General features: G+C 37.7%; 1 protein-coding gene across 1 annotated transcript; it reads left to right on the top strand.

The window, feature by feature from the left end:
- Window positions 1–23473, top strand: LOC103800331 (protein WWC3-like; the record flags this gene model as incomplete). The annotated part of the gene is made up of 7 exons (XM_009072706.1): window positions 1–110; window positions 4753–4956; window positions 8185–8261; window positions 10705–10784; window positions 17232–17361; window positions 22357–22506; window positions 23400–23473. Coding segments are annotated over 7 exons (825 nt in total), but the record flags the coding sequence as incomplete, so codon positions are not given.
- Window positions 23474–27168: the final 3695 nt, after the last annotated feature.

Below are 27168 nucleotides of genomic sequence, written 5' to 3'. Positions count from 1 at the left end.
GATTACAAAGCCATTGACGTTTGCTGACTGTGTCGGTGATGAGCTTCCTTTAGGATGGGAAACTGTTTACGATCAACAGATTGGAGTTTATTATATGGACCACATAAATCGTGAGTAGATGTATGATTTTTTTTGAAGAATGCTAGCAAGCTGATGGTAACTGATGGCACTAACTTTGTTGCCAATACCATTTATGCTCTTCGTGCTACAGTGAGAAAATACATGCAAGCAATTTCTTGCAGAATCTGTTTTCCCATTGTTCCTGTGGGGTCACAATTCTTCTTCCACTTGTAAAGAATTTTACAACCTATGATTGAGTTATAGTGTATAGAACTCTTGTTTTGCTTTGTCGTACTGTGGAGTATCAGTAATTTTGTTGTTGCTTTTTGTCATAGGTCTGTTAAGGAGATTTCCATATTTTACACTTGTATTTCCTATTTTTCCAGTCATCCATAGTCCACTCTTCTATATTGAAACCAAAGTACATTCTGATTTTTAATCAGAAGCATTATGAAATATAGTAATCTTATCCTTGCTTAAGCAATGTGTGTTTTATGTTTTAATACTGTACGAAGTGCTATCAAAAAGACAACAGGATACTCTTTTTGGACCCCAACTTCTAACATTTTGGACTATTGCTGAGCTTTGTATCACCACTGTCTGGCACATTTGCTGGTTCTACTTTTAAAGAAATGTCTTATCTTTATAGCTTTATACTTGTGCTGCTGTTTCTGGTGTGCTGCTATCATTAAGCTTCTTATCACCAATGAGTGAATGCTTTCAATATTGTGGGAATTGGCAGTTGGTGGGGAGTGAGAAAAGAAGAAAGTAGTTATATGGGCTCTCACAGCAATGGTAAATAGTATAATCTGGAAAACCAACCTCAATACTATCTACTTGAAATCTAGTCAATTAAAAAATAAAAGTGTAGAAATAGTTTTTGGCTTCCAGCCATCATTGGAATTACTTGTGTAATGTGGTTTCACAATTTCTTATTTTAAAAAACCCTAACAACAGAACAACAAATGTTCCCATGGTATTGTTTGACCCACACAGGTACTTATTTGTTGTGAAATTTAGCAAAGGTCACAAATTAAATAATAAACTTCAAAGAGGTATTAATTCATTGATCACAAGGATAGATGCCAAGACAATTTAAAGGCAATAAATACAGACTGTTAGGTAATTCTTACAATAACTCTGTTTAAAAGAAGTAATAGCTTAGAATTGATGTCATGGTAACTTTAGTCATGTCGAAGTTGAATAAAAAGTGAGGATTACATCAGAGTACAGGAATGGAGTGCAGCAACATATGTATGTGTGTGTGAACGCACATATTTAAAAAAGAAACTATAAATGAGAATATTGGCAACTCTTTTAACCTCTTTTTTAATTTTTAAGAGGTTCTGGGAGTCCCTATAGAGGATGAGTAGAACACGAACTCCTAATGTAATGCTGTGACTATAAAAGCTACTAAAGCATCCAGCTGATAGGAATAACAATCACCCCCTTTTGCTTTTCAGATTTTGTTATTAGCAGTTTACCACAGACATCAAGTTTGAACTTAGAGAAAGGATATTAATCATTGGAGTCATGTCAGATCTGGCATGGATTTTTTTCTGCGCAATTGAGAGCAAAAATTGTAGAAGAGTCTTTGCAGAGGAAAACTGAGTTCCCAAATGCTCAATGGGAAGATACAGAAAGAAAAGATGAATATTAACGAGTCTGGGAAAGTAAAAATAATCATATTAGAAATGAAATAAAGTTAATGTCAAGGGAATAGAAACTTCATAGGGCCAGTGCTGAACTGAGTAAAAGGAATCATTCAGCAATTAACAAGGTTGCAAAATTAGTCTCTTTCATGATAACTAATTACTTGCAGCCCACAGATATTATCCTAAATGGTAATTCAGCCGTCACAGCAAAATGGGTTTGTCACCCTTAGGCTAATACAGTGCTTGCATATACCAGCAAGATTTATATTCAGGGGGAAGACAGAGTTGATATTATAGCTGGATAATCGTTATTCAAAAATCAGTAGGATACTCTATCCAATTTTAAACCGTGAACATCAAAGGTACCAATCAAGACTGCATCAACTTCCTTTGTAGAAATGAGAACTAATGAGCAGACAATCATGCACATCACGAGATGGTGTCAGCTAAGTGGCAGAGATGGTGTAGGAGCTGAAGAACTGTTTTTCTGAAATGAGTATGTCTAAAATACTTGGAATGGCAACTTCACGTTAAAACATTTGGACTGTCTTTTGTGGCTGAGTGGGTTAAGTGCTTTACACAGCACTGGAGTTCTGTGTAATTGACAAAACAGTCAGAAGTGCTTTGGTTTCAAGAAATACTGTGAGAAAATGTGAGGGATAATTCAGAGTCTTTCTACAGTTATGCTTACCGGGGACCTCTCATGCTTTGTGCCCTGTCTTAAGCTTTTTGCCATCGCACCTTCTAAAAGAGAACAGCAACACATCTGATTTTTCTAAGCCTCTTGCTATGTTTGTTTACCCAGGAGGTAATCAAAAGATTTCTAGGCAATAGCTTTTCATTTATATTGAAAAAACCAGGAACAGAGGAATCTTCTGTAAACCTCAATGGTGCTTCCAAGCCCGATCTCCATCTTGTTCTGTAAATTCAGTACTTTGTTGACACCCTTACTAAGCTGCTCTTGGCTCTTGTCCAACCATTGCTTAAAAACCTTGGCGGCTGCCAGCCACAGAATTCCTTTCCCTCCTCCTCAGAGTCTTTGGGAGCCTTTGAAGTCTCCGTTAAGCAGTTGGGCATTCCCCAGTGAGGGAATAATATATTCTCTGCATTTGTCTGGGGCTGTTCTTGAATTACGATAGTATTTTTTTTAATAGGTTATAAAGAAATGAAGGAAGTTAATTTTGTCATACAATGTAGCTTTAGTGTTGTTGTTACATGGCAAATTTGTTTAGAAATCTAGGGCAAAGTTTCATAAAACAGAAGAAAATGTCACTACAGCACTAAAGAAGTTTTCTGCCTCAGAGGAATGCTGCTAGCTTTTCAGAAGGCTTTTGAAATAATTCTAAAGAGATGCAGTGCCCTGAAGTATAGGGCTCAGAAGCTTAATGTGTGATAAAACACATCGTCTTAGCCGTGGTTGTTTATTGAGTTTAGGACCAATAATTTCCTATTAAAAAAGAAATGCTTGCTAGGTTCCAGCTTGTCTGCCTCAAATATTTATTCATTTCTGCATAGTTTCTGTAGAGGATTAGCAGTTTTAGGAATATTGAATTTGTACAGATTTCAGCAGTGCTTATGGACAGATGAGATAACATTGCAAATTGACGTGCCCTCAGTGAAGGATGGGCTGCAATCTGAACTCTGTTTTCTACTTACCCTCCATGTAGACAAGGATTTATGGTGAATGAAACAATCCACAGCACATCCTGTCTTTGGCCGCAGAGATAGTTTGGGGTCACTGGAACCAGAAGGTGCTGCTGAGAATCAAGGGTCCCTGGGATGTGGGGAGAAATTGTAGAATTATAAGCACAATCTTTATGCTGTTTCAATATGAGGAGCTGCAGGGAGATAAAAGTTACAGCTGTTAAGAGACAAGGTTATTAGGGACTTAATCTGCAAATCTGTTAAGTACTGCTCATTGAGGAGCTTTCTGTTTTTGTGTATACACTTTTCCGATGGCTCTCAAATGGTAGAGCTGCTGGCATGACCTTGACACCTTTTGAGTTTTTAATGTGTTCAGTCTTTTACAGTTTTGTATGTCATCACTGATGCCAATATACTGATTTATTTACACACAATCATTACAAAATATAACTGGCTTTCATCTCCCAAGTTTGGGAAAAATTACCAGGTACTTACCTCCTGATTATACTGCAGGTTCTGCCACCACTTTGAACACTGACATCGTGTCTGCAGCAACTTTTTCCTGGTAGAGCTTTGATCATCTGAAGTTAACATTACACTTAAACATGAGACTTTACATGGACATCCTCATGTAAAACATACTTGTTAGGTCACAGAAAAACGCAAATGAACCAATAGTTTTTTAGGATTTTAATGCGTGTGCCCTCCTCAAATGTCCTTGCAATGGCAAGGAGATAGTTTGGCAGTAGTAACTTTGAAAATTGGTACGTAGGGGAAAGATTTTGTGGTGGAAACTTGATTTTGATTTGTGTTTGAATATAAACTACTCTAAACCTTGGAAAGGGAAAACATGAGGCTGCTGTTTCTTAAGACAAGAAAGAGGACCAATTTAAATGCTTTATGCATTTGAGATTAAAATGCTAACTTTTCTGTTGAATTGCCTTATTAATTATGCAGGAGTAGGCCCTGACCTTTCAGGATGTTATACTTCTGAAGTGGTATGTAGTATCTTAAGATTGTTCCTTCTGGTTATAGAGTTATGGGTTAAGTGTTGAGATACCTTTCACTCTCCTGTGTGGCTCTGGGTTTTTAGGTAGTTCTTGGAATTTTCAAGTTGACTATGAGGGAAGAGTAGAGCCAAAATACTGTTTTCTTTGGGTTTGCAGTAGTTTGCAAAAGAATAAAATTTAAATGCCTTTTATATTTGAAAGGTCTTTTCCTGTTCTTTCACTTTGCATCCTTTTTCTTGTCCTGGCTGGAGTGATTTTGTGCACTGTAGTGTTAGGTGTGTTGGTTGAGAATGAACATTGACAAAATAATTTGTACATTGTGACATAAAGTGTCTTATTTCTTCTTTTTTTTTTTTTTAACGCTTTCAACTTTTTCTCCTTAGAGCTCACACAGATTGAGGACCCAAGGGAGCAATGGAGGAGGGAGCAAGAACGCATGCTAAAGGAATATTTAATAGTTGCCCAGGAGGCACTCAATGCCAAGAAGGAGATTTACCAAATAAAGCAGCAGCGTTTTGAACTAGCCCAAGAAGAATATCAACAGTTGCACAAAATGTGTGAGGATGACAGCCGTTCTTATGCCAGCTGTGAGTTTGCTAGTCTTTATTTTACTCACCTGCTTTTCACAAGATGTGGTGTCAGAAATAGTGTGAAGTATTTCCATCACCTGATTCTTCTCCAAATGAAGCTCCTGACTACAGAAGTGAGGTGCTGTCCCTTTACTTTGTTATTCAGGGTCTTCCATTTGCTGTTAGGTCTATTAGAATATGCGTTTTAACATTAAACAGGGATATATCCCAGCTAGCATCTCTACCCATCTTGGAGCCAGCTATATTGATGCTTCCTGCAAGGCAACAAAAACAAGACTGAATGTTGCTGGACCAGCCACCTACTTGCACTCCTAAACTCGTAGATTAGTCTACCCTCAACATGAAGGGGAGCCATCAACTTAAGGGAAGCCTTCTGTGGATCTACGGTCCATTTAACAACTTTATAAGGAGTTAGAGACAAGTTGTTGTGGTCAAGAGTACCTCTGACCACAAAGCAGGAAGCAATATTTCATTAGGGTACCTCATTCTTGAGTGCCAGCCTATGATCCTCATGTTGGTGTAGGTCATAGAGCTTGAATTTCCTGCCCTTTTCATTTGTGAAATGTCTCTGCTAGCTTGGAGTAGATGATACACATTCTCTGAGTTCTGAAGATGTTGCAGCACTGTGGTGGCTGGTGTCTCTGATGAAGAGTGAAACAGACTAGTTCAGGGAAGTGTACAAAGTGGATATACCCAACAGCCATGTGGAAGTGTAGTGGAGTTTCACTGTGCTGGTGGCTTTTCAGTGGCTGCTCTGTGTACAGCCATGGTTTAACTGTGTTTGCTGTTAAATGACAAGTACTTGATAAGAATGGGAAGCTCTGCTTTAGCCTTTTCTGAAAATCTTCAAGAAAACTGGCTGTGGAAGGGGCTTAAAGCAAATATCTGGATAGAAGTGTTTAGCTACTGATCTAGTGGTTTTTATTAATTTGAGGTAGTTCATATGTATGCCAAATCCTAAATAAAAGAAGTTTTCTAGGGCTGAGGTGTCCCAGATGGTTTGGACCAAGTATACTTTTACTGTTGAACTGGGATTCCCATCTTTTTGTTTACTTTTAAATATATGTATTCTGTGATTTAGCTTGTGACATAGCTGAACAGTTGTGACTGGTCTTATTTCTCCCTGTCATGTTCAAGTTTTGTAAGAACTATTAAGAATTTTTTGGTTTAAAGAAAGAAATATTTTTAAAGGGTGTTTAACTACTGTTTAAGGACTTGGAATAGAGTAATAGATAATGTCATCATTATTTTTTGAGATTATAAAATCTAAATAGACATTTATTACAATACCTTTCTAGGAGCTTGGGCTTTTATTTTACTGAAAATTTGTAATAGTTCTGTGGGATATTTTGCTGAATTACTTCAGGCAAATACACAGAAAGATACTTCTGTTGAAGATGAAGATACACTAGAAAAAAATAACCCGTTTTTCATATTTTTGAAGCTCTTGAGAAAACAAGTTGCTTGAAATGGCAGCAAAATATGACTAAAAATGACAAAATTGGAGGTTATCTGTAACAAATGCAAATGCTATGTCATTTGACTTATGTTTCTCAATCTTCCATTAATTGTGGCATTTTAGGTATATCTGGAATTAGTAATGAGAATTTGTAAGGTCATTTAAATAAAACCTTTCACTTGTTTTGAGGTGAAAAAATATTTTAGCTTTCTACAGATATGTTAATATATTTTATATTGGCTTAAGGTCATATGCATCTGTTGTGAGAAAATGGGATGGGCTGATTAGTCAGATGTTTTTGTTGTGTTTTTTTTTTTTTTTTTTAAAACATCCCCCTGGGAATTAATCATGCTGTCAACTCAAGATATTCCCCAAGGCTTCTTCTCCACTTGTTTTTCTTAATTTTACTCCCCAACTCCACGATGGGATGTTTGCCTCTCCATTTATTGTACTGAAATGTTAGGCTTCTAATTTGAGTGCAACTGCATGACTGAAGTTGGGTGCTTGTATCCTTGCCTCCACTACAACTTTTTTCAAGCTGTTGCATTCAAAGAAGTAAAACTTCAGCAAGTGTTTTCCTCCACTTTGCATGTGGTTGCTGCCATTGCCTCTGTGTCGTGTGCTCACAAGTGGGAGGTGGCGTGAGCTCAGCGGTTGTGGGTTGACAGGGGGGTGCCCATGCAGCAGTTTTGTGACTCAGTTGCGATCAGCAGTGTTTTAAAAAAAAAACCACCATAGAAAATCCTGGATTTAGAGAATTAGTCCAGGCATGACTACTCATTTTGGCAAGTTCCTGCACGCTTGACATGACCTTGGCGTTGCAGTATTCTTTGCAGAGCTGAAAGGCTCATTGCAGCGCAGACGTGGGTATGGGTTTCACAACAGCAGCCTTCAGCTCTGAAAAAGGATGGAAGGTCTAACAGCACAGCCCCATCCACTCACATACCAGGCATTTTTCAGTGGGCCTGTGCTGCTGAGAGTGGCTCACTCCATAAATCATGGTTTCTCCTGCCCAACCTATCTTCTAGGACCTTTGCTTCATCTGTGTAGGCTTTAGCTTGTAATGCCACAGCTTGAAATCATTGTCTGAGGTAGATACACTGTTAAGAGCTCACTTGCCAGAGGGTGATTTATATCTTGACGCCCCAGGCATTTTTCAGTGGGCCTGTGCTGCTGAGAGTGGCTCACTCCATAAATCATGGTTTCTCCTGCCCAACCTATCTTCTAGGACCTTTGCTTCATCTGTGTAGGCTTTAGCTTGTAATGCCACAGCTTGAAATCATTGTCTGAGGTAGATACACTGTTAAGAGCTCACTTGCCAGAGGGTGATTTATATCTTGACGCCCTATACCTTTAGGAGGCTTCCCTAGCTGATACAATGTTTTTCTGACAATAGTTTGGTTTGTTTAACTTTAGTCCTTATCATACTGTTAATTCAACATACCTAGAAAGCAATCAGCAATTGTTAATGCTACACAAATTGCTTGTATCAGTAAAGCCACCATGGTGTCATGGAAGCTAGTTGCTTTTAGGAAATATGCTGCTCTGCTATATGCAATTTTTGTTGTTGTTCAGGACAAAAAAAAAGTTTCAGGCGGGCCAAATGGAACTCCTCAGTTGTAGTTTAGCATCGAGGATTATTTTAAAATCTAGTGGCTTGTAACACAAAGAATTAATGCAGTGATTTATTAAATAGTGCCATATCTTAACCAAGTGTATTAAAGAAGGTAAAAAAAAATGTAAAATGCTGTTTTCCATCTGTTTAGCATTCTCTGGATTTTCAACTAATACCAAGTATGACCCATATCAGATTAAAGCAGAAATAGCCAGTCGTCGTGACAGAGTGAGTAACCTTTTTTCATTTTGTAAAAGTATGAATTAGGCATGGGGAAGGGAGGGAGGCTGTATTTTTCTTTTACCTTAGCATTTACATTGAATGTTCAGTGCATTTTTAGAAACACAGTATTAAAAACTGCTTTTTTATTCCAACCTATTGTTCTATTAAAAGGACTATATTAACTGCATTACAGTGACTTGCGAAGTAATGTGTTTTCCCAGTTACAAGCGTAAACATTTTTGTCACAGATGTCAGGCAAGCTCAGCCAGGCTTTCAGAAATTGCTTTCTCTGTACAAACTGCCACAAGTAGTAAATACTCTGCAGCCAAATTCTTTCGTGATTAAATGCAGTTCAAACCCACTGTCTTCATACCATTCACCCATTTTCAGTGAGGTTCTGCTGAACTCTAGATTTAGGCACTTATTTGGAAATCTGTTCACAATTCAGTAGACCTGTTGGCCAAATAAGCTCCTTTATGATGGGAGGGGAGTTCAAATATTCTGACAGTGATAGGCACTTCCTTAATAAAAACATTCCATCTTTATATATTTATTTTTAAGGAAACTGAGAATCATGTTTTTGATACCATCTTTGCTGAAGAAAGAATAGTTGACTTCTTGAATTTCTCCCACGATGCTTTAGCACAGAGATAAATTCAGCTTGTTGGTTTCAAGCAAATTGATGTAGCAGCCGTAAGCAATTATAAAAAGCCGTTTATAAGATGAATCTCTGGAACCTATGTAAAAATTACACTTCTTAAAGGACAAAATGGAATTTAGCATGGCAGGCACTCAGCTCACAAAATAAATAAAAAAATACTGATCTTTTGCAGGATAGTGTTCCATTTTTGTTGTAGTGACCACTTTTCATATGAGTGCCTCTGAAAATAAATCCTGTTCACCACCCTTCAAAGGCATTTATTCTGTCTGTATATATTTACTACATGCTGACTAGTGTTTGCTTGTTTTACATACTCTAAATGTCAGTGTATTCGGAACCAGAAAATAAGCTTTATTTATTTAAATAATATTTAAAGAAAATAAACAAGATCTTCACTTATATGACTTTTCTTCTGTGTGTGTAGACATTGAGTTGTTTCAGGAAATAGAATAAAATATACACTATGAGATGTTTGTGTACATGATATTGGTGATGCCCTTATATGACTTTCCTTCTGTGTGCATAGACATTGAGTTGTTTCAGGAAATAGAATAAAATATACACTATAAGATGTTTGTGTACATGATGTTGGTGATGCCTTTTTTTTTTTCTTTTTTCACTTTACGTCTGGTGAGTTGGTGAGCATTAAGAGAGTTGGTGAGGGTATAGGAGTGTTTTAGGGTCTGGTGCCAGGAGTTTTGAGGAAAGGGCGAGGACACATGGGGAAGGGGGAGGACAGCAGAGGATAGTGGGACGCTGGTGCCAGGAGTTTTGAGGAAAGGGCAAGGACACATGGGGAAGGGGGAGGACAACACAGGATAGTGGGGCTTGGACAGTTCTGGTTTGCATCCTGGAACTGCTGCGAAGCCCCTCACTCTTGGAATAGAGCTGAAGAAAAAATTAATTTAAAATCAAGAGCACTCTGGGTACATTTTAGATAAGATACCAAGTTTAATAGCTTGAGAGAGCCTTTTTCTTCCATCCCTGCCTCTCTTTGGGCTCTCAGTTCAGTCAGCCTCACCACCACACACTGAAACACCTTCATTCCCCCCATTTGTCATTTGTCTGTTATTCCTTGCATTCTCCTCCTCCTGCCCTCAGTTATCTGTCAGCTTTGGAGGGCAAGAAGCTGTTTCTTTGCATATCATTCTTGGTGCTGACTGTGCTCTTCTGCCCAGTCTACTCAGGTAACTCTTTTCATAAAACCACAGAAATACATTTTTGGAGCTATCTCTGCTATGTCACTTGATTTATGCCCACTAGTTGGATCAAGGTAATTGACAAGGGGATTGAGAGGGCAGGACAATATGAAAATAATTGCAGAAAGCCAGACTGCCATTTCTGGGAGAGTGGCCAGTTCTGCTGCCAGTAATTTTGCTTTCCCAGATTGAGAAATTAACAGCATTGAATATTTAGTCATTTTTTAAAGTTGGTTAAAGAGTTGAAGACAGTTGAGACGTATCTCTGCTACAAAGGGAGAAGAAAAAATATATGGACTGAAACATGCTAGCTGTTAGCATAAGCCATTTGAGATAGAAACATGATAGAATAGATGTGGAAATGGATACTTTGAAAGCTGAATGTTGTGACGGATGTTTGATTGGGTCTTAGGATATTTCAGAAAGTCTTCTGTTATTTTAATGCAATTTTAAAAGCAAAAGAAGAGAGCTTGAAATACCACATCCAATTTTTTCAAGTAGCTTAAGTTTTTGTATTTAAAACCCAATTATTTTTATTACAGAAGTTTCTGCTACATATTATAACTTTAAATTATTTTGTTATATTCAGCTTTCTAGGCTAAAACGAGAATTGGCACAGATGAAACAGGAGCTGCAATATAAAGAAAAAGGAGTTGAAACTCTGCAAGAGTAAGTTAAGAGTTTGTGGGAGGATCTTGGTTTTGTTGTTTCTTTATTTGCCTTGGAATGAATTTCTTAGAAAAGCATTGCTAAAATGAAAAACTTAAGTGCTTTGCTTCAGACTTTCTGCTGTGATACTGATGCAGGGTGAGAACAATGAAATGATGGAAGGAGGGTTGGACAGAATTGGTTGGAGTGGTGATTTCATAGATTCACATGCAAGAACAGTTTTATAGGCCCTGTTATTCAACTCTTCCTGAAGATGCTGTCAAGGTGGAATTAGATTTTTCAAATATTTTCCAAATATTTTCTGGAGATACCTACTGCCTGGAGCACAGCCCAAAGCACCATGCTGTAAAGTAGTTTTCTTGTAGCAGTACTGAGGCTTTCTGGCTGGGCACAGTACTCCTGGGGGAAAGCTGAACACCACAACACTGCTTCTTCCTTTGACCTCATGGTCAGGCCATCTTGTTCTGCACAGTTTGGCTGATTTGTGCTTGTACTGCAAATCTGAGAGTCTGTGAGACCTTGGAGTTTGTTGCATGTGTGCAGAATGACTGCAAGTAAATGACACCTTTTCTTCTCCTTGTGAGGAAATGAAGGCTCAGGGCAATTTGCCACGAACACCACAACACTGCTTCTTCCTTTGACCTCATGGTCAGGCCATCTTGTTCTGCACAGTTTGGCTGATTTGTGCTTGTACTGCAAATCTGAGAGTCTGTGAGACCTTGGAGTTTGTTGCATGTGTGCAGAATGACTGCAAGTAAATGACACCTTTTCTTCTCCTTGTGAGGAAATGAAGGCTCAGGGCAATTTGCCACTGCAGCCTACAGAATGACTGCAAGTAAATGACACCTTGTCTTCTCCTTGTGAGGAAACGAAGGCTCAGGGCAATTTGCCATTGCAGCCAGGGCTATTAGGCAGCCCACGCTCTGTTTCCTATATGTTTAGTGGGGTCCAAGCTTGTGAAGTGTTGTGGTGACCTTCTCTCAGCCACTATTCCTTCAGGCCATCAGATGGGAACTGAGTGACTTCTATCTGTGTGCTGCTTAGTCACCTACACACATAGCACACAGATGGGATGCCCGGTGGAATAGGGAGAGAGGTTGCTAGGCCATGGAAAAGACAGTGGGTAGACACAGGTTGTTGTGACTTCTAGGTCTGTTCAGCAAGGCCAGGGGCTAGACCAAGAGCTTGAACAGCACTTGGATTTACCTTGGACATGTGGCTATGCATTTAGAAATCTTGACTTTTTTCAGGCATGCATGAGGATGAGCTGCCCAATGTAGGAGCTTCCTGAAAATGTTGGAGCTGTTGCATGTCATGCATTTTGCAGCCTAAGTACAGCATCTATGAAAATAAGGTTGAAGCTTTGGATTTATTGCATTGGTGTTACAAAGCATGGGCTCACACTTTTGCTTCAGGAATTCTGACACAGTTCCAGGGATCCTGGAGCACTTAGGTTACCTATTTTCCAACTTTGATTTTGATTAGTACTATATTAGCAGAACAATATAGAGCAAGATACTCAGATTTTACTTTTAAAGAAGGAGTAGCCCATGCACTTAATATTTTTTGGCATGGTTTGTGGGTTTTGTTTGTTTTTTTAATCAGCTTACAAGGCTCTTTTGTTTTATAATGAACTTTAAAATTTCCAGAGAAGAAAACTTGTTCAACCAAAATTCTTCATTGGCAGATACAATATAATAATTTCCAGGCATAAATATATTTATTGAAGCATTTACAATTAGTTAAGGGAATTGTTAATGTATGATATTAACTGAAAATTAATAAAATAAAGCACTTAAAGTATTTGCTGTTTCAGTTTACTAAGTAATGTTTTAAGTACAGTTAACATCTCAGTATGGTGGCCTAGATATGTAAGCAGTAACAGATCAAAAGCAATTTTGTCTTAAGATTCTTAATCTTATTTTCTTTGAGTAGGAATTACCTTGCCTTTTCTACTTTCTTTATTTGTTTTCCTTCTCTTGGTTATTGGGTTATTTTAAGGGTATAGGTTCAGTTGTTTGATAAAAGGACTAACCACTTGACTAGGATGATGAAAGTATTTGAAGGCCATTTGAAACTCAAGATTGTTTTAATTAATATAATTCATTTAAGATAGTCCAGCAAAGTAGTGCAACTTCTTGAAAAGTAAAGTCTGTGAATGATTAAGAATACAAATGTTAGTCTTGGATTATAGCCCAAGTCAAGTTGCCCATGCTCCAGGATGGGGTTGTAGGAGAGACATTCAGGAGAGGAATTATTTTAAAAGCATATCTGATTAGTAAATGGTCACTCTCATCATCTAGTTTAAAAGTTCGAGCATGACAACTTGGTGCTTCAGTGCTGCTCATTGCTGCTGTTGCTGCAGTCACTCCATTGGTGCACTGTATGGCACTTGTTGCTTGCTGAAGCTGAGCATAACCTTCTGCCCGTGCATTATTTAGAGTTGCAGTTAATTTTTGTCAGTGTTTGTGCCTTGCTGAGCTCTGCTCTCTTCAGTAACTTCTTCACTTGTGAAGCAGAGGCTTGTGGTTTTGTGTTTTTAAGTAATTTTTTATTTGCCTTTCTGGTGAGATACATGCTTTCTTTTGAGTATTTTGCTTCTAGTAGGAAGTGAGCCAGTTTGGAGACTACTTGCACTAAGAACTGAAGAGGAGTTTCTCTTGCCTCCTTGTGTAGTCAGTAGACAAATTGGACTAAAAGCCTAACTGTGCTCTAGGTTGTCCTTGCATGCTCTCCCCCCTACCTCTTGTATTTGCTGGGAGAGGAGAGTCACTCCAGACAAGCACCAAGGCTGAAGTAGTTTAGTTTTGCTTATCCTCAAAGGAAGTGTATTGTTTAAAAAGAAATTAATTGCTCCTTCTTTAAAACAAAATTGCTGATTTCACCATGACCACCTTTTTTTAAAGTTTATTGCATCTCAGACATTTTCCACTTCTGTTACGTTTTCTAAATTTTTGGTCTGCATAATTTTTCTTCCTTTTTGTGCTAGGTTAAATTTTCAAGTAACTGCCAAACTGCAATTGGCTTGCATCCTGTTCAGGTTTTTTAAAGCCATGTTCATCACTTAATTTCAAGTATAAGCCAAGAACAATATTGGGAGCTGTCACACTTGGGGCTTTACATCTGGCTGAATGTTTTGCTTTGAAAGTCTTACCAGAATGGCATTGTGAGCAGGTATGGGAACCTGCTGCCTTGTGACTCCCTGTGCAACCTTGCTGGGTGTAGCTCTCAGGGAAGAGACAACTTTTATGGTGAGGGTGGTTAGGTTGCTCAGTATTTCCATCATTTTATGTTACTGTGTGATTCAAATGTCTTTGTTAGATGCAAATCTTTTGCATTAACATTTTCCATGTACAGTGTCTGCCTTGGACTGTGTTTTGTTTTCTGTACTTTTTAATTTTAGTAAAATGGCTTAGCTATCTTTGAGGAGTATGAAAAGAAAACAAAACCACAAAATGACTAGAGAGAAGTTGGGGTTTGGGGGGGAGACAGGATTGGGGTTTTTTTTTGATACCTCTGCAGCTTCAATGTAGTCAGAATTTCAAACTTTGTTGTGCTGCAGCTTGTTATTTGGACTGTATTCTCTACAGTTTCATCTAAATTTGGCAGTGTTGTGATAAGCCTTTGGACACAGTCTGTGTTTGCCCACTGGAGACTTTCTAGAGGTCCCTGTTTAAAGCCTGCAGAGATCCCCTCCCTGCAGGATGGTGTTCCTTGGCCTCTGCCGACGCCTTTGCCCAAAGTGTGTCTGCTCCTGTCACAGTCCGGAGTTAGAGGGTTAAAGATGAGCCTTTTCTGGAACAAATTCCTTCCTCTGGCCTGACAACAGAGACTGAGAAGGAGGAACAGTTCCTCCTCCCCTGTGTTTTCAGTGACCCTTCTGCTCCCCTGCAGGAATTTTGGAGGAAGAAGGCATTTAGCAGCAAAGGAAATGAAAACTTGGCCAGTTGGCCGTGAGAGCAGAGTGAATGCTGTGAGAAGTCAGGAGTGACAGGGAATTAGGACTTGCTAAATAATTTGTAGCTACAGACTAATTTAGAGGATCTGAAACCTGACAAAAGCTTTAAAATTAGATTTTAACTGCAGTAGAGACTTGTGTTTTGGTGAGGATGGGGGGGAAGTCTTGTGTATTTGAGAGCATGTGGAGGAAAATGGAGGAATATGGAATCTGCCCTATGGGACTGAAACTATGGCAAGTATATTAATAGTCTGTGTATCCTAGAAACATCTTCCTCACAAAATGTGTACTTATCGTTTAGTGTATTAGTTGAATATTCTTTCTGTTCATACAAAGATCTACGTTTGTATCATGCTATTTTCCATTAATAAAATGGAAGACTCCTGTTAACTCTGGCTTCCAAAAATAGAGCTTTATGAGAAACAGGGAAAAAAATAACAGATAATAAGTAACAAGTAATTTTGTAAGCTGCTTAAGTCACATTGGGTTGACAGCAATATTGATTTAAACCTAAATATTTTTGGCAGTAGAAACTTTTCTGATTCTTTCCTTAAAACAAATATCAATTCATAAGCTGGGCTCCCAAGTGATGTCCAGGAACATGAATATGTGGATAACTGGACAAAAATCTGGTTGAAATTAAATAATTTCCTTTTCCTGAAATGCCACCTTGGTTCTGGCAAACACTATAATGAGCAGTTGTGTAGAAGGCATTTTTGTGCCTAATGTTTGGATGGAATCCATGTTCTTAACATTACAGTCACCTTCAGATGAAAATATCTGTTATCTTCTTCATATGACTGATAGTGAATTGGATTAGTTGTTTTTCCATGGTGTTATCTTTTCAAGATTTTAACTAAAAACTATTGAAGACTCAAGTAAACATCTTAAAAAGAAAACAAAACCAACCAAACAAAAAACCCCAACTTTAACCCTCATGACATTTAAGTCCTTTGTTGTTCTTGAATCAGTTATCATAAAAGATTATATATTTTCTTATATAACATGAGGGAAATTTGGTTTAAGTAGAAAGCTTGAGGTTCACACTTGTTTTCTGTTGTCTCCAAGAGACAACTGTCAGAAAAAAACCAAACAAATCAAAACTGTAGAAACCCAACCTCCTATTTTTTCTGAAATATTTTCAGCTGTGCAATAAAACCACAGGATTTTCATTCAAGCCTTTTGATTTTTCATTTTAATATTTTAATTTTTAAAGCAAGTAATCTGATGCAGGTGTAATCTCACAGTTCTTTTGGGTTTGTTTTTTTTTTTTTTAACTGGCAGAACATGTGATGTGAGTGTTGTTGACCCTCCTTCTTGGAAACTGTTAGTTATTCTCAATATTTTAAGTAGAGTTTGGTTATTCTTGTCCTATATGTATAGCATCCCCTCTCCTACTACATTTTATTACAATCTGCTGTCCTTTCTAATGATCTATGTAGGTTTTTATCTTTTATTCTGTTAACCAGACACACCTTTTCATGAAGATGTTTGTTCTTAGCATTGGTTTAAGGACCATTACACATATCACCTTTTTTCTATATACATACTTTCTGTGCTAGATTAACAGGAAGGTAACGTTTTTCATTTTCTAGCAGGAACTTAACATGATTTTCACTAATTGCTGTGGATAACCTGTCAAAACCCTATAGCCATTTGTTGTAAATCCAAGACTAAATGGTTCTTCTAGTAAGTTCAGTAGGGTCTCTGGTCTTGTTATAAATCAAAGCAAATTATCAAGATGATGCACTGAACTAGGATTCTGCATCCTGATATCTTGTCCTTTACTATTGCAAATTGTTAGAAAAAAGGTTGAAAACTCAGCCAGTGGATGTTCCACTCGAGAGATTATGTCAGGATGGAAGCAGTAGTACTTGAACCTTATGTCATGACTAGTGTTCTTGTTTAGTTTGCATTTGAAATCTTCTGGGATGGTCCCATGTCATGTTTTTCAGTGCAGGATGATGATGTCATATAGAAAAGATGTTTAAAGATACCTATTATAGCAGGAAAGTATTTGCAATAAAGTTTTAGGAATTAAAATTTTCTTCCTGCACAATTAAACAAACACCTTTGTTAGAAGCTTCTAAAGCAAGATCAGATAGAAGTCCTGGAAGAGACGCTGCGATGTGTAGGGCTGCATGGAAAATCTGACATCTAAATAGCTAATCTTTCTCTTTTGAGTTACAGCCATGTTGGTTACTTTTAGGTTGATTTTACTTCTGTTGCATGAAATAGCCCACAGACATTGCCCTAAGCTCTGTATTAGGATGTTAAACCCAGGAAATTTATTCTGCAGAACCTGGGTAGATAATTGCTTTGCTTTGTCTTTAGAGTGCACTTGGCATTGAGTGCTGTGTTAATTTCAAGTAGAGTATCATTTTATTCCTGGAAATGAAGTGGTACATGAATAAACAAGAGGTCTTAAAAAGTCTTTGAGCTTTCTAATTATGTGAAGATTCCTGAATTTGTCTTAATCTTTTCAACAGGATTGATCGTAAGATGTCAAATGCTCATACAAATTACAGACTGGATGAAGCACAAGCTATAATGAGTGAACTTCGAACCATAAAGAAAGCTATATGCACAGGTGAAAAAGAAAGGCAGGACCTTATGCAGGTAAAAAATATACTGCTGAACAAATAGCTTCTAAATAGTAATAACCTACATCTATTTTCTTGTTTGGGATTGCATTGAGTTTACCAAGTTTAAATAAGGAATTGGGGTTGGCCTAAACTGATTTTTCTGTTAGATAATTGTCAGTAGCAAGCAGCTCAAAAAAGGTAAGTAGTCATTTTCCATACTGTGAACACAAGACTTCATATGCATTTCCTATTTTTGTCTTAGGTAATGTAGTTACCTAAGTTACATTTAGGTCAATGTCTATTGAATATAGCTTTCCATTGTTGCTGTGTCTAAGACTGCTGTGGAATTACTCTGCTGCATTTCAAAAATAAAATCTTACTGTTTTGTGCTAGTTGTTTAATGTCTCTTTGTGTTACCTATAATGAAGTAGAATTGAGAATTCATGTGCTAAAAAGTTTACCAGTATGTCAACCAAGTTTTTCCTTTTATAAGCATTTCACAAAACTGGATCTCTGTCACTATGTCACTTTTTGCCCCAAATCCTCAAGCACCCATATCAAGCCCTATGTTAATTTTAAATGTTCTCACAAAGCCCTCTAAGAGTATGATTAAATACAATGTATATAGAAACCATTGTGCAGGCTTTAAATTATTTTGTAACTCAGAGCACAAGGATCAAGAGGAGATATATACCTGAGCAGTGGTCTAACTTTTGAATGGATTCTGCCTCTTGCTTCAAGCTCTCAGTTGCATTTCTGTGTTATTAATATGATAGGAGCTTGATCAAAGAACAGGGAGCCTCTGCCACCACAGGGGCTTCAATATGGGCTTGCTAAAATATGTTGCAGATAGAGAGAAGTGGTAAGAACAATTCTCTTCACTCAGTCTTCTAACAGCTGTATGGAAAAAGGCATATTTGTTTTCTAAAGTTGTAGGACTCTGCTAAATTAAGATTGCCATTCAAACATTGTCTGTCAGCTTTCTCTGCAGTAGTGTTTTGCTGCCTTTTTTTCTTTTTTTTTTTTATTGCTAAATGGTATGGGTAGCTTATAATCTGCATATAATGAATTTTCATAGTTATACAATTATTTAGTCTCCAAAGCATTACACAAAGGTCATCTCATGAACCACAAATCCTTGTTCAAGTAGACAGAACACTTAAGTCACTATGAAAAGTTTCTGCCTTGGCAACTTTGAACATATTTGATATTTTGGGTTGGCCAAGTCTTAAAGTAATTCTCAGTCTTCCACATGCTTGACTAACAAGAAGAGATTAGAAAGGCAGTTCTTCATGGATGCAATAACACACACTTTAGGAAACTAACTGGTAATATAAAAACTTATGTGTAAAATCTTGGAGCAGCTTAACTACAGGCCTTGTTTTCACTCTCCCAATAGATTCCATTAAAAAAAACCCCACTCTTTTCCTTACATTTTCAGTCCTCAGTGGCTGTAAATCCAGCTGTAAACTTTGAGATGCCTTGAGAATTATGTATGTAAACCCAACTTTAAGTGCACTTGCAGTTTCTTTAAATACAGTGTTGTGGGAGTTAGAAGTCTAGGATCAAGCTTAACATTGAGGATTGGGCCCGGCTGGCGTGACCAGAATGTAGAGGTTGCATGAGATGGAAGTGAAAATTAAAAGTATTTTATCTTTCTTCATGGGTCTACATGACATACAGGAAATATTAGTCTAGGAAGTATTTTTGTCCTTAATGACAATCTGTTGTGATAGCATCCAAAAATAGACACACAGTCCGGGAGAATCTTGTTTGTCAGAAAGGGTCTTGGGAGTGCTGGTTGACAGTGGCTCAGTATGAGCCAACAGTTTACACAGGTGGCCAAGAAGGTCAAGAGCACCTTGGCCTGTGTCAAGAATAGTGTGGCCAGCAGGATTAGGGAAGTGATCATCCCCCAGTGCTCGGTACTGGTGAGGCCACAGCTCGAATACTGTGTTCAGTTTTGGGCCCCTCACTTTGAAAAGGACATTGAAGCACTGGAGTGAGTCCAGCCAAGGGCAGTGAGGCTCATAAAAGGCCTAAAACACACGTTGTATGAGGAATGGCTGAGGGAGTTGGATTTGTTTAACCTTGAGAAGAGGCAGCTCAAGGGTGACCTTATCGCTCTCTACACCTACCTGAACGGGGTTGTAGAGAGGTGGGGGATGGTCTCTGCTGCCATGTCTGCAGGGAGAGGGCTAGAGGGAACTGCCATAAGCTGAGACAGGGAAGATTCAGATTAGATGTTACAAAAAGTATTTTCATGGTTAGAGTGGTCAGACACTGGAATGGATTGCCCAGGGAGGTGGTGAAGTTGCTATCTCTCAAAGTGTTTAAGCGGCGTCTGGATCTGACACTGGAGGATATAGTTTAGGGGTTACAGCAGAGTGGCAGGTTAATGGTTGGACTTGATGGTCTTAGAGGTCTCTTCCAATCTTGATGATTCTATGATTCTGTAATCTAGAAAAGAGTTGTTGCACACAAGGGTAGCATGCAAAACAGTTCTGCATGTTTTGTTGCAATGGTAATAAGGGATTGTGCCATAGTTTACAAGATCTGCAGTTGTAAAAATTGTGTATTTCTGCAGACTTTGCTGTGCAAAAATATTCAGCTCTCTGCCTGATAATTTTTTAATTTTGACCAAAAAAATTACTTTTGTTGTCACCAAAGTTATCTGTGCCTTTTGTTTTTATAATTACTTGATGATTGCTGTCACAGATTTATTTAGCTTTGTAAAACAAGGCAAATCTATTTTAAATATCTTCCTAATGAGTTCAGAATTTTTTATTTCCTATCAATATTGTAATTGTTTTGTTCTTGAAAGTGCTAAGTTTTAAAGCTATTGCTGGTAAGACAAACTTTCTTAGGAATTTTTTTTTTTGTTTTGAAATTTGTTTATAGAGGAGTTCAAAGTATTGTGTAAAAAGATGGGAATTTATTTCTGACAAAGGAAATAGGCAGTTTCTTACTATTTCTTAATTTAAATCTGGCCAGTGTAAGCAACAGAATTAAACATAGTAGAAGTGACTCAGTCTTGTGTAGGTGCTTGGAAAATTGTAGCTGTTACAGAAATATGGTAATTGGATTTAGTTGTGTGGGAGAGAAGGCTGACGAGGGAAGGAGAGGGTGGACAGATTTAAACTGGGTGCTGTGATTACAAATAAAGCCAAATATGCAATGCCACTGCTCAAAAAAGTTGATGAACTTATACATAAGATTGAATAAAAAAGGTGTATGGTTAGGTTCCTGAAAGCACTATTTGTCTCTCCTCTCCCATGTTTCATACTTTTGTTTCAGTTCCAGTTATGTGCATATGTTTTTAAAATGTTGTTTATTATCCATGGGAAGAAATGGAATTTGTTTTTTGTGGGTTTTTTCTTTTTTTTCCCCCTTAATTTCCTTTCTTTTCATTACCAGTTAAATTGGCTAAATATGTTAGATAGGAACTGCACTGAAATTGTTCAGGGAGCTCCCAAGTCAGATGGCAACAGAAAATGATGAAATGACAGTGTTCATTTCTCTCATTTTGGGTAGGTCTGGGCTGGTGTTCCTAGAACTTCACATTATACAGTAGGCTGCTCTGGCAGTTTCTATGGGATTGCCATAAACAATCCTTAAACCCCAGATGAAGGATGGATTCCTCCATATAGCTGGGAAGGAAATTACTCCTAGCAGTTTATGTAAATTGTTTCTATCTAAAAGTATACTAACTCTAGGTTGTAATTTTCCATGTTAGAGTTGCTGATGGCTGTGCTTTCACTCATCCAGCTAGAAGGCATTTATGCTTGCCCTAGGGTGCAGTCACCTGTGCATGTAGATGTAAGTTAAGGTGATGCTACTTGGTGATTGCCACTTGTCAAATGCTTTGTAATTTTGAAGAAGTAATCAGGGTTCAGAAGCTGTGCCCAGATAGGAAGCCAGGCCAGCATTACCTGCCACAGAGAATGCTGGAGGGTGTCAGGAGCATACTAGGAGTGCATAAAGTAGCTGAAATACAGGCAGAAGTTTAGATTTATGTTATGGCATCAGGATCTGTGATGTTGCATATGGTTGTAACATAAGAGGGCAGATGGGACAACTTATTTGGGAGAAATTTCAGGCTTTCTGAATCCTGAGCTTTTGTTCATGTGACTGGCTGTGCTTGCCTGGGAAGAGGCCATGATCTGAAATTATGATTTCTGTCTTACAAACCCATTAGGGGTCCCTCTTGATTCTCCATACAGCAGGAGACTTGACAGGACTGGATGTTCTAAATGAGCCTGCACAGTGGTTTTGTTTCTAATACTACGTTATCTGTAAGGTTTGAAAAAGAGAAAATGCACAATGAGAAAATAAAAGTGATATTAAAAATTTTACTTTTTTTTAAAAGAGCTTGTCAACCAAGCTTATGTTGTTAAACAAGTTACTTTTATTATTTTGTGTGATTCTGTCTTACTCCCCTTTCCTATTAAAGATTGCTTGAGGTCTCTGTTTTACCCTGACAGTTTGTGTCATTGTACAGACATTTCAGCAATGTCCCTTGTTTAACCCAAAGTGTAAAATATCTCTTAACTATGTGAACCTTGGGTAAGAGAGCACCAGGGTGAAATCAGCTGTCATAAAAGTGCAGTCAATACAAGGTATTCATCAAGTTGGATATGATAACAGTAGTGTCTGAGGAATGTAACCTGTGCAGAAGATGGCAAAAGGGCAGGTGAATCACATTTATCTTCCCTATCAGCTACCATGAAGTTGACAGCTGCAAGATTTAAAGAACCGTAAGCTATGCAGAAGCTAAAACATTCATAGATCTAAATAATTTAAAATAATTTAAAATCTGTTTACTGTTAGATGCATCTCTTCAATGAGATTTCAAAGCAAAGCTTCTGCATGTTGGTAACACTATAATGAATTCAACTTTCTGTAAATAGCTCTTTAAAGGCAAACTAACAGTGATATTTGTAAAATACGTCTTTTTTTCTTTGTTTTCCATTATTAAAAGACTTAGAAAACCAAATTTTTCTAATTTTCAAAATCTCTTGTCCTATAGAGCCTGGCCAAGTTAACAGATGGATTCAGGAATAGCTGTTGTATTACAGATTCCCTGCAGGATCTCCAGCACAACTCTGGCTCGCTCAGCGACTCCTGTTTACCTCAACAACACTGTGATGCTTGTTCTCAGACTGACATCACTGGAGAGGTATGTGTTCCTATGTGAAACATTTGCTGTAGAACATGAGCTGCTTTTGAACTATAGTGATACATTGTTATTTCCTGTTTTAATTTAAAAGATGTTGGTTGGAGCAGAACAAAAAATCCAAAGCCATATTGGTGGCAAAGGAATTGTGTTTGCTTATTTTTTCCGTTGTGTGACTGTGGGCTTGGTGATTCTGTTACTTGAGCATGGAACAGGGATGTAGGGACATGCTTTTGAAGGTCAGTGACAGATAAAATCATGTCTCGGACTCAGCCAGCCCAGCAGAGCACTTCTTGTATTACCATGGTGGTGACCACATGTTCATCTCAGAGTAATAGTTCTTGCTGAGGTGTCCATGGATGACTTCTCTTCATGTCTCCAGCCTGGATTTACTGATACTTATAATGAGGCAGGAAGGAAGAAAATGCTTCAGGCAGCTTGAAGTTGCAGTAATGACCTGATTGTGTAACAGCATGAGATGTTAATATTCTGGTAGTAGTGGCAGATATGTTTTGAATTTTGTTAAAAAAAAATCTTGGTTTTTTTCATGCTTGACATCATTGTTCAGTTACATCAAAGATGTCGGGTAGAATTCTGCTTCTTTCCTCTTTCTAAGACAAGAGAAGTATTTGGTAGTCTTGAGGTATTTTTCTTAAAAATGAATAGAACTTCAGATACAGTCTTACACCTTTGTGCTCAAATATACCCTTAAGTATGGTATTTGGGTAGAACACATCGGCATTGGATTTTTATTATATTATTACTTAAGGCATGGAGGTTTTTAGTGAGTCTAGTAATTGAGAATAATTTATCTCTTTCTTTATTGTGGAAGTGTTTTTAAATTTTCATTTCTTCTTCTCCTTTTCTCCCCTCTCCTTGCTCTTCAACTCCGCCAGTTTGGGTTTGATGACAAAACAAGACTTGTAGACAAAGTAAGACTGAACTGGCAATATGAAGAGGCCAAGAAAAGGTAACTGAAGATAAACTTACTGGGTTTTATATTTACTCTTGTGATTAAACTTTTCAAAGTAGAACTGGAACCAGCCTCCTAGCTGAAATGTCTTTGGGAAGACTAATTTGCTCACTGTTGAGTAGTTCACAGATAATAAAAGCTTAGGTAAACATAAGACTTTATCAGAAGATTATTATATTTGTTTGCAGAGATAAAGCTAAATGTCAGCCCTGTTCTACACTTGTATAAACACAAAATTGTAGTAGTTCAATTAAACTGTTTTACATTTTTTCACCCCCCTTCTCAAACTTCTGTATAAACAGTCTTTAAATTTGCAGCTATCAGCCTGGTCTGTCAGTGTATCCAAAGATTTGCATACCTGTGTTCTAAGCTCAGAGTACTGAAGTGATGAACCTGGTGTGAAGAACAAATGCAGAACTTCATGTGAGATAAATGAACATGTTCATAGCTGAACAGAAGAGTACATAAAAATAAATGCTGAGGTTGGAAAAAATATTAGTTGAAATAGATTAATTCCTCACTAAGTCCTTCAGTCTAATTGCTTGTCATAAGCATTTTGCTTGTGAAGGCCAGTCTTGCAGTATTTTTTATGGATTTGTGAAAGTAATCTTTACCTATTTAGTAATGTTTTAAAAGTACTATCTACTTGTATACTTTAGTGGATCCTCATTGTACCACTTTGTTTTCAAACTATTTGCCACAAATTCAGGACAGCAGTGTAGATACAGATGATGACTTGAAGACAGTAATTGACATACTTTATACTGATAGAACATTCTATTAGTGAAATTGACTGTCACAAGATTCTGCATAGTTAACTTTGAAAACTTTAGGTTTTAAATTTTTTTAAGTTAGGAGTTCTTTCCTTTTCAACCTTGTCTTTTTTGCCAGTGTTTTACGTCTCTCAGAACTAGAGTTAAAAAAAAGAAGTTTAATGCTTTTGTCTCTTTTTTTCATATTATGGTGACTTTCTTTTGGAGGAATCCATAATACTGTCATGTATCTTAGCAGGGATTGGAAGCTTTAGAGGCAATTCACCATTTTGTTGTTCTTGGAAAATTTACCCGCATTTGGACACAATACAGACTGCAAAAATAATTAAATTGGTGCAGGCATGTTAGATAAACACAGTTAAATCTTCAGGCTTTGTAACTTGAATGAAAGTCTGCATTGTAAATACTGCATGTGAATACCAGTGACGATTACCTAATAAAGGTTAAATAATCAGGGGAAAAAACGAGCAAAAAAAAAACCTGTCAGTGTCCTGTTTGGTGACAGGCTTAACCCTTAGCACTTTTTAGTCCAATGATAATTTTGGGACTCATGACAGTTGCTGAAAGGAGAATAATAGAATTTAGGTTTATACTGTTTAATTTAGCAGAGCTACTGATGCTGTGAAGATTGTATTAAAACGTTTTTAGTTCGGTTTTCTGACACCTCTTCTGTGTGTTTTTCAAAACAATTTTCTTCTTGTATGTTATTGCAGGGAAAAGATGAATTGGTAATTTTGGGGGGGGGGAAGAGGTGTTGGGTTTTTTTGGGTTAATTCTTTTTCAGTAGCAAAGCATTTCCCAGCTGGAAATGCCGAACATTTGCTTCTGCACGGAATGCAGAATTTCTGAACATCAGAAGTGAGCTGGGGTTTGATGTTAATTAAGTGTAGAAAATCTGGGTAACTAACCTTCCAACTAGGGAATGGTAATTGCAGTAAGAGCAGTTTTGCTGTCCTGGGATAGCAGCTCTGACAATGGTCTGTTATTTAGCAAAAGCATGTTAGTTGCTTTAAAATAGTAGCCTTATTCTGCCCAGTATGTTGTACGGAAGTAATCAGCTTTCAGCTTTTGAGTGGAACTGCACAAAGCTCATTGCCCCTACCAGTTATCTCTGTGGTTGCATTCTTCATTTATCATGCATTCCTTCCCCTTAGCTTGCTGGCATTTCTGTAGGGCTTTTGTCTCTACTAAATATCTTTGTGTTCATTCTCTGTTGGCTGGTGAAATATCTACTGTTACTGCGCAGTGTGGGTGACGGAATGTGCTGTGATGGATTAAAATCTACAAAGTAGAAAATTAAAATGCTGCAGTATGTCACAACTGTAAGGCAGCAAATTATGACTACTTGCTTGTCAAGCAGGGTGTGGAAACATACAGCAAATAAGTACAGCAGACAGACTTTTAATGGGAGACTTTTAAAATACACTGTAGGAGAAAGCAATGTCTTTTCCCTTAAAGGAAAGCAGGAAAAAAGTCCCACAAACTGAAGGGCAGAGTGTTGCTTTCTAGTCAGTCTTGTGAATCTAGCCAGATATGAGCAGAATATTTTCCCTTGTGTAGTAAAGAGTCTTAAAAATATGTTCTCTGTATATGGAGTCTAAGCACGGAAATAGTGTTAGGATTTCTGAATGAGCTATCTTGAGGAATTCAGGAGATGAGACCCAGTGATAGCAGAAAAGTTGGCTTGCACTCCCAAAATATCTCTCCTCCCTCATAAAAGCTAATTTCATTTTAATTCCGCCTTCAAAAATCTAACTACTGAATGGTTTGGCCTTTGCATAAATTAAGACATTCACATAGCCTTTTTTTCCCCCCCCTTCAGTTTCCCACTGGAAAGAAGTTGGATGATTTGCAGTTTAATTTTTCCCATGGGTATTTCAGATGTTGTATGCTGTGGGTTCTGACATCTTCAGCACTCTGGGGAAGAGAGATCCTCTCCCCTATTTCTGATCCAGGCTTCGGGGGAAGGCGTGTAAATTCTACTTTTGAACATGCCAATCATTCTGAAGAGAGGCTCAATCACTTTTCTTCTGCTCTTTACTCTTTTACCCCCCCATTATTTCTAAATAAACTGTACCTTATTTCCATGAAATTTCTTCTCTCAGATCTGTCAGTGTGGCCCTCCACAGAAGCAGGAGGGAGGGAGGACGGTCTTTTTGAACAGACAGCCCCAAGCTGCCTGGATAAATACTGTTTTGAGTTTCAGTTGCTATTTCAGTGAGACCACCTCTCATGAAAGCCTTTGCACGCTGGAAAGTGTACCCCTCGAGCACTTTTCTGAATAGACTGTTTCATAGAAAGAGAAATCAAAAGCAAATTGTTTTTCTTTGATAACTCTTCATTTGTGCAGTTCAGTATAATGACTACATGAAGTATATTAGCAAATGATCAAGAAATGTCATTGCTGCAGTGCCTCACCCTGTGAAGTGTATTAATCGGTAGATGAAAAATGACCACTGCAATAAGAAGCACTAAAAGTTTTAACTGTGATGTAAAAATTTTTTTTGAATAGTCCAGTCTGATGGTAGCTGAATTTAATGAACTAATACATCCAAGCATAACACATCCAAGCATCTTCATCCAGCTTATCTAATTTGGGTGCAAAAGCAGCAATTTCTTTGTGTCTTCCATAAATTGGAATTCAATTATGTTATTTTTCAGTTCATTTCAGAGAAGCATATGGTGGCTGTCAGGAGTTTTATTTTAGCCAGGAAAAAGCCTCTCCTCACTTAAGCTTAATATTTCCACATTCTTTTTAAGCATGTTACTTCTTTCTGTTCAGTATAGTTTGTTGCAAACTTGTCTCTTTTCCAAAATTAACTTTCAGTTGGGTCTTTAGAAGCACGAGCACAAGCAGACGTGTGTCAGTGCAATTTGTACTTGTACTGACAAAATAAATGTTGGTTGGATATTGAAAGC

The sequence above is a fragment of the Acanthisitta chloris genome, unplaced genomic scaffold (assembly GCF_000695815.1).
Source record: "Acanthisitta chloris isolate BGI_N310 unplaced genomic scaffold, ASM69581v1 scaffold20724, whole genome shotgun sequence".
NCBI classification, from domain to species: domain Eukaryota; kingdom Metazoa; phylum Chordata; class Aves; order Passeriformes; family Acanthisittidae; genus Acanthisitta; species Acanthisitta chloris.
The sequence above is the reverse complement of the archived record's forward strand: the minus strand, read 5'-3'. Positions and strand labels throughout refer to the sequence as shown.